The sequence below is a fragment of the Trichoplusia ni genome, unplaced genomic scaffold, assembly GCF_003590095.1.
Source record: "Trichoplusia ni isolate ovarian cell line Hi5 unplaced genomic scaffold, tn1 tig00001543, whole genome shotgun sequence".
In the NCBI taxonomy this organism is placed as follows: Eukaryota; Metazoa; Arthropoda; class Insecta; order Lepidoptera; family Noctuidae; genus Trichoplusia; species Trichoplusia ni.
In genome coordinates, this window is record NW_020800132.1 from 3,181 (window position 1) to 9,746 (window position 6,566).

General features: G+C 57.4%; 1 protein-coding gene across 1 annotated transcript; it reads left to right on the plus strand.

Moving 5' to 3' along the window:
- On the plus strand, nt 1–6,364 carry LOC113507324 (protein serrate-like). Its single transcript, XM_026890187.1, has 13 exons — nt 1–739; nt 820–874; nt 950–1,201; nt 1,285–1,345; nt 1,431–1,564; nt 1,687–2,037; nt 2,129–2,541; nt 2,855–2,987; nt 3,347–3,442; nt 3,525–4,058; nt 4,139–4,377; nt 4,993–5,334; nt 5,459–6,364. The coding sequence occupies exons 1-13, from the start codon at nt 428–430 to the stop codon at nt 6,035–6,037; spliced, it is 3,501 nt and encodes a 1,166-aa protein (XP_026745988.1). The 5' UTR covers nt 1–427; the 3' UTR covers nt 6,038–6,364.
- Nucleotides 6,365–6,566: the final 202 nt, after the last annotated feature.

Sequence of the window (6,566 nt, forward strand, 5' to 3'; positions counted from 1 at the left end):
GACCTATAATAATAATTTGAATGGAGTGACAATACAAAACGTGGGTATTTAGATTCTTTAAATCTAATGCTTTTGGCTCTTTCCCGAAAGGAGAATAAAAATAAACTCCCTTATTAAAAAATAGTATCCCTTGTAAGTAGCACAGAAAGGTCGTAACCAGCTCCTCCGAACTCCGCGAGTGACACAGTTTCTACGCTCCTTACGTTATCCCGACAATACCCGACCGGTTGACTGGCCTCATTAATTATTTTCTTTATTCATTTAGTTGTCACCTTCTGCGACATTACCACGACGAATACATGTTGTACTTATTCATTACTTTTCACTTCGTTAGCTATCATGGCAGACATTTTTTATTTATTTTATATTTTTAATTAATTCTATTTACACTTTAAGACGGATATGTTGATATTGTGCGAGAGGTGTCATGATGTGTGTGTGTCGGCAGTGCGCGGCGGGGGCGGGCGTGTTCGAGCTGCAGATCCTCGAGTTCTCTAACTACCGCGTGGCGCTGTCGTCGGGCGCGTGCTGCGGCGGCGGCGGCGCGGCGCCGGCCAGCGCGGCCTGCGCGCGCCCCTGCCGCACGCGCTTCTCGCTGTGCCTCAAGGAGTACCAGTCGGCGGCCGCGCCCGGCGCCTGCTCCTTCGGCCGCGCCGCCTCGCCCGTGCTCGGCACCGACTCCTTCACGCTGGCCGAGCCGCTCTACACGCTGGCGCTGCCCTTCTCCTTCCGCTGGACCGTGAGTGTCGCCGTCCTATGTGTATGCTACTTCCCTTTAAGTGTAACTATCTAATAAACTTTAACATTATACCTTCACAGAGGTCCTTCACATTGATACTGCAAGCATTCGACGACTTCGCTTACCCTGAAGCTGGTGAGTAGTGTTTAAGTTCGTGGTCTTGTGTAGTGTAGTGTGGGCAGCAGTGAAGAGCGTATTGGTTGTGTTCAGACGCGGGGCTGATCGAGGAGGCGTGGTGGTCGGGCATCGTGGAGCCGAGCGCGGAGTGGCACGCGCTGCAGCACGCGGGCGCGACGGCGGCCGTGGCGTACCGCGTGCGCGTGCTGTGCCAGCCCAACTACTACAACACCACGTGCACCACGTTCTGCCGCCCGCGCGACGACAAGTTCGGCCACTACTCGTGCACCGCCGAGGGCGACAAGCGCTGCCTGCCCGGCTGGCAGGGCGACAACTGCGAGAAGCGTCAGTATCTCAGCTTACCCTTACAACACTTGGTAACGTCAGACAAAACAGAATACTTAATGATTCTCTGTTTACTTCCACAGCTGTTTGTAAGGAAGGCTGCCACCCGACCCACGGCCGTTGCGACCGTCCTGGTGACTGCGAGTGAGTTACAACTTACTTAGTTTGAATAGACATTGCAATTTTTTTGCTAGACTTTTACATAACCCTGCATTATCCTGCTCTGCAGCTGCCGGCCCGGATGGCGCGGGGAACTGTGTTCTCAGTGCCAGCCATACCCTGGCTGCAAACACGGCTACTGCAACGGGTCCTCTTGGGATTGCACCTGCGACACCAACTGGGGCGGAATTCTCTGCGACCAAGGTAGGAACTCGATTAATTGTGTAGGTAACCACTACTACTTTATAGTCTGTTCATAAGTAGCGATTATGTGTTATGCATACGTTGGTTGCGAGAAAATCGTCAATACGCATGATGTGCCCCAGATCTGAACTACTGCGGCACGCACGAGCCGTGCCAGCACGGCGGCACGTGTGAGAACACCGCGCCGGACCAGTACCTGTGCCGGTGCGCGGAGGGCTTCTCGGGCACGGACTGCGAGCGCGTGGACAACCCGTGCGCGCCGCAGCCCTGCGTGCACGGCGAGTGCGAGCTCACGGCCTCGCCGCGCGGCTTCTCGTGCGCCTGCCAGCGCGGCTGGGCCGGCGCGCTGTGCGACCAGGACGTGGACGACTGCGCCAGCGCGCCCTGCCGCAACGGCGCCACCTGCCGCGACCGCCTCGACGCCTTCGTCTGCGAGTGCGCGCCCGGCTGGACCGGACCCACCTGCGCAGAAGGTCAATCTCATTACATTTTATTATGGTACTTTATATTTTTCGTCCTTCATCATCCCACATATAAAACGGTGTTATCATTGCATGTCTCTAGACGTCAACGAATGTGAGATGAAAAATATGGAGGGCACGGGAACTCTAGAAGGTACAACGAGCGCGAATGGAGCGGCCAGCGCGTCGGAGGGAGCGCTAGGCCCGTGCGTCAACGCAGCTGCGTGTAACAACACAGCGGGCAGCTACTCGTGCGCCTGCCTCGCCGGCTGGACGGGCCGCGACTGCGAGGCCAACGTGGATGACTGCACGGGCCAGTGCCTCAACGGCGCCACTTGCATCGATCTCGTGGACGACTTCCACTGCGCGTGTGCGGCGGGCTACGCGGGCCGCACGTGCTCGCGCGATATCGACGACTGCGCGCCGCGCCCGTGCCGCAACGGCGGCGAGTGCGTCGACCTACTCAATGCCTACCGCTGTATCTGCCCCGTCGGCTTCTCCGGGACCAACTGCGAGGTACACCCGCTCCCTCAGCCGACGTCTCTAACATGTCTAACACCTGTCTATGGATAACTCTCTGTACTTACTCAGGTAAACTGCTCACACTTGCACTAACAATTACTAACCCGTCTTCTGCTTTTAGCTGACCTCCTGCTATGGACGCTATTGCGCGGTAAGTTCTTCTTTACTGAACTATTTTAAATACTACGAACCATAAAGAATACGACGAAATAATTGCACTTGTATAAAGTGCAATTATTTCAGCAGCGGTTTAATGCATATCTAAATATCCACATACTGACTATAACATACCTGGGTATGTGAACAGGATGACCGCGATCACTGCGCCGGCGCACCGTGCGGCAACGGAGCTGCGTGCTACACGGCGCAGAGCGACTACTACTGCCACTGCGCGCCGGGCTGGACCGGCAAGAACTGCACGCAGCGCGCCGCCAGGGAACGTGAGTACCACACCCTTATTGTACCTACGTTTCTATCGCTCACGCTTGTAGTCTGATCCCAAGCTAAGTCGACCGCGTCCAGCGTAACCAGAGCAATAATTTAAAAGAGGCCTGATTTAACTTGGAAACAGTTTGCTTTTATAACGCTAGTTTTACGTGTGCAGAAAGTGAGGTGTGCACGGCAGGCGGTAGTTGTGTGCGCGGGCGCTGCGTGCGCGCCCCGGCCGCGGCCGCGCGCTGCGCCTGCGCGCCCGGACACACTGGTGCGCTCTGCGACCAGCGTGCGTACCGCTCACTACTCACACCTTGCATGTGCTGCTGTTGCCGCGCGCGCCTTCAACATGGCTGTTGTGTTTCAGATGTGGACGAGTGCGCGACCAGTCCCTGCCGCAACAACGGCACCTGCGTCGGCGGTGCTGCCGACTTCACCTGCATCTGCCGCGATGGCTGGACAGGTAACATCCGACACATATTAAAGTCACCACCATAAACCTCAAACTTACGCCACCAATAACCAAAATCTATTCCTTCTTTTAGGAAAAACTTGCTCAGTACGCGTCGAAGGAGTCGATAGGTGTCCCGAAGGAACGTGTGCTAACGGAGGCACTTGTGTGCGTGAAGGCAGCGCATGGCGTTGTGTGTGCGCCACGGGCTGGGCGGGGTCGTCGTGTGACACGCCCGTGATATCAGCACTGGCGCCGGCGGCCGCGCCCGCGTGTCCGTGCGGCGCGGGTGGCACGTGCGTGCCCACAGCCGCGCCCCCGGGCTGGGCCTGCGCCTGCCGCGAGGGCCGCACAGGGGCGCGCTGCGAGCTGCCCGCCGAGCCCTGCGCCTCCGCGCCCTGCCGCAACGGCGGCCGCTGCGTGGGTGGCGCGGGGTGGTGGGCGTGCGAGTGCGCGCCGGGCTGGGCGGGGGACACCTGCACTGTGCGTGCCGCACCTCCGCCCGCCACGTGCACGCCCGCGTGCCCGCCCGCCGCAGCCTGCGTACCTGACCCGCTACGGCCGGAGCGAGGGGCGCGTTGCGTTTGCCCCTCACCACCGCAACGGTCAGCGCGCCGCTGCCTTGAGAGTACGTAAATATTCGAGACCCGTACTTGTAATGTAGTTTTCTAGGAAATCCATTTCACGAGACTGTTGTGAACTTTCCAGTGCTGGCGGGGCTCGGCGCGGACGGTGGCGAGGGCGCCGAGGGCAGCGACAGTGAGGGCGGGGCGGACGGGGAGGGCGGCGCGGGCGGCGAGCCCGGCGTGTGCGGCGCGGACAACGGCACGTGGTGGTGGGGCTGCAACGCGTGCTGGTGCGACGCGGGCGCGCCCGCCTGCACGCGCCTGTGGTGCGGCCTGCCCGACTGCCACATGCCCAACGCGCAGCCCTGTCGGACCGATGAGGTGCCTTATCACAACTACAACAGCTGTCTTTGCTACTATCTCACCTTATTCAGACTTATCTAGATATCTGATTCTGCAAATACTGAATCTAATAGCAATATTGAATATTTGATATTGTGAGGATTATTTCACTACCACGTCTTGAGCTCAAGCACGTGTTGACCGAACAGATATTAAGAATTGAACGGTGTATCATCGTGAAATTAAAACTTTCTGAATTTGAGCATCACGTTGTACCTATTTGTAATAAGACAAGCACATGTATAACCTCGTGGGTGCTGTCAAAAGGTCACCACATCTCGTGTAAAACGAAATTATATCTATACTAGCAGTTGCCCGCGACTTCGTCCGCGTGGTTAGAAGATATAAGTTAGGACACCTTGGCTTAAAATATCGCAATTTTTTTAGGGAACCCTAATATTTTCTTTAAATAAATTGTAGCCTGTGTTCAGCGGTGATAATGTAGCTTCTCAACAGTGAAAGAATTTTTCAATTCATTTATATTCCATTCGTATCGAACCCTATTCGTGTCAAACAAACAAACAAATCTTTCCTCTTTATAATAGGTATTAGTATAGAAGACGTCAGAGAACAATAAAGCTGTATGTGTTGCAGGTATGCGTGCCAGCGGCGCCCGCGCTGTGCCTGCGCACCCCGTGCGCGCCCATCGGCGAGTGTCGGCGCGTGTCGGGGCGGCGCGTGGAGCCGCCCGCGCTGCCCGCGCCCGCCGCGTGCTGGCCCGGCGCGCGCGACGCCCGCCTGCCCGCCGGCTGCGCGCGCGCCTCGCTGCAGCTGGCGCGCGAGCGTCTGGCGCGCGGCGCGCACGTCGAGCGCGCCTGTGTTGCGCTGCGCCGCGCGCTCGCCGCAGCACTGGCCGCGCGCGCTCCCCCCGCGCCGCCGCTAGCTTTGCTCTGTGATCTGGCGCCTGATGATGACGATGCTCTCGATCTGGCTCTGGTAAATAAACTTTTTTATACAATGATCTGCTGCACCTACCCACCTTACACTTACTAAGAAGTGAGGCAATAAGAAATTGTTTAAGCAATATGACGACTTTCATAATTAGTTAATCGTTTTGTAGTGGATCGGCGATGAAGTGGGTACGGATGGCGCAGAGCGAGCTTCAGCGCTGGGTGCGGCGGTGCGCGCGCTCAGCGAGCTGGTGTCGCGGCGCCGCCTCGCGCACCACGCGCTGCTGGGGGCGGCGCTGCGCCTGCGCGTGCCGCACGCGCCCTCGCCCGCGCCCGTCACTGACCCCGCGTCGCCCTCGCCGGCGCTGGCGCTCACGCTGGCGGCCCTGGCGCTGTTGCTGCTGGCGGCGGGGGCGGCGGCCGTGACGCTGGTGCTGCGCCGGCGCCGCGCCGCCGCCGCCGCCGAGCGCTCTCGCCGCTGCGACGAGGAGAAGTCCAACAACCTACAGAACGAGGAGAACCTGCGGCGGTACGCGAACCCGCTGCGCGAGGAGCCGGCGGGCGGCGGGCGCGCGGGCAGGCCGCCGGACGAGCTGCCGCGCGCGCACTCGCTGTACAAGGCGCAGAACGCGGACGCGCGCAACGACACGCCGCCGCGCGACAAGGAGCTGACGAAGCGCGCGCTGCCGCCGCCGGAGCCGCCGCCCGCGCGCCACCCGCCGCCCGAGCGCCTCACCGTGCTCGTGTGACGTCACCGTGTGATACTAGTGCTAGAGACTGCCGCGCACCCCGCGCCGCACCTATTTATTGTTGTACGACGCTGATCGCCATCTTGTAAATATTGTATTTTTTGTAAATAATGTTGACTCGTGTGAAAATTGAAAGTTTTATGAGTGGTCAAATAGAATCGAATATTTTTGTTTGTTGCAAAGGTTGTAAAAGTGAAAATGAAATGTTGTTGTAATAAAAATAAACTGAAATCTCCGTGGTTTTACTCAAGTATATTATAATATTATACACGACTAGCACCTTTATAACGACTCACCTTAGGTCTCGAAAAGCATTACCCTTGTTATGTCGTTGTCGGACCCTCCGCAGACAGGATTGGCGGCGAATTGTTGAGCGCGCCACCAAAAAATGTAATAATGACTACTCTGTCAAGAGGGTTTAGGAGCATAACGACAAAAGCGCAAAATAACAAACGATCGCGAATTGTCAAAAGCTCACATAGTTACAGATTTTCAAAAGTGCAAATATATTGCTAATTATTAGGGCTTT

Excerpts from the sequence above, each read along its gene's own strand:
- LOC113507324 (XM_026890187.1), top strand. The coding sequence starts at position 428 with ATGATGTGTGTGTGTCGGCAGTGCGCGGCGGGGGCGGGCGTGTTCGAG. Across the intron at positions 1,202-1,284 it reads GGGCGACAACTGCGAGAAGC|CTGTTTGTAAGGAAGGCTGC; the intron begins GTCAGTATCTCA and ends TTACTTCCACAG. Across the intron at positions 1,346-1,430 it reads GACCGTCCTGGTGACTGCGA|CTGCCGGCCCGGATGGCGCG; the intron begins GTGAGTTACAAC and ends CCTGCTCTGCAG.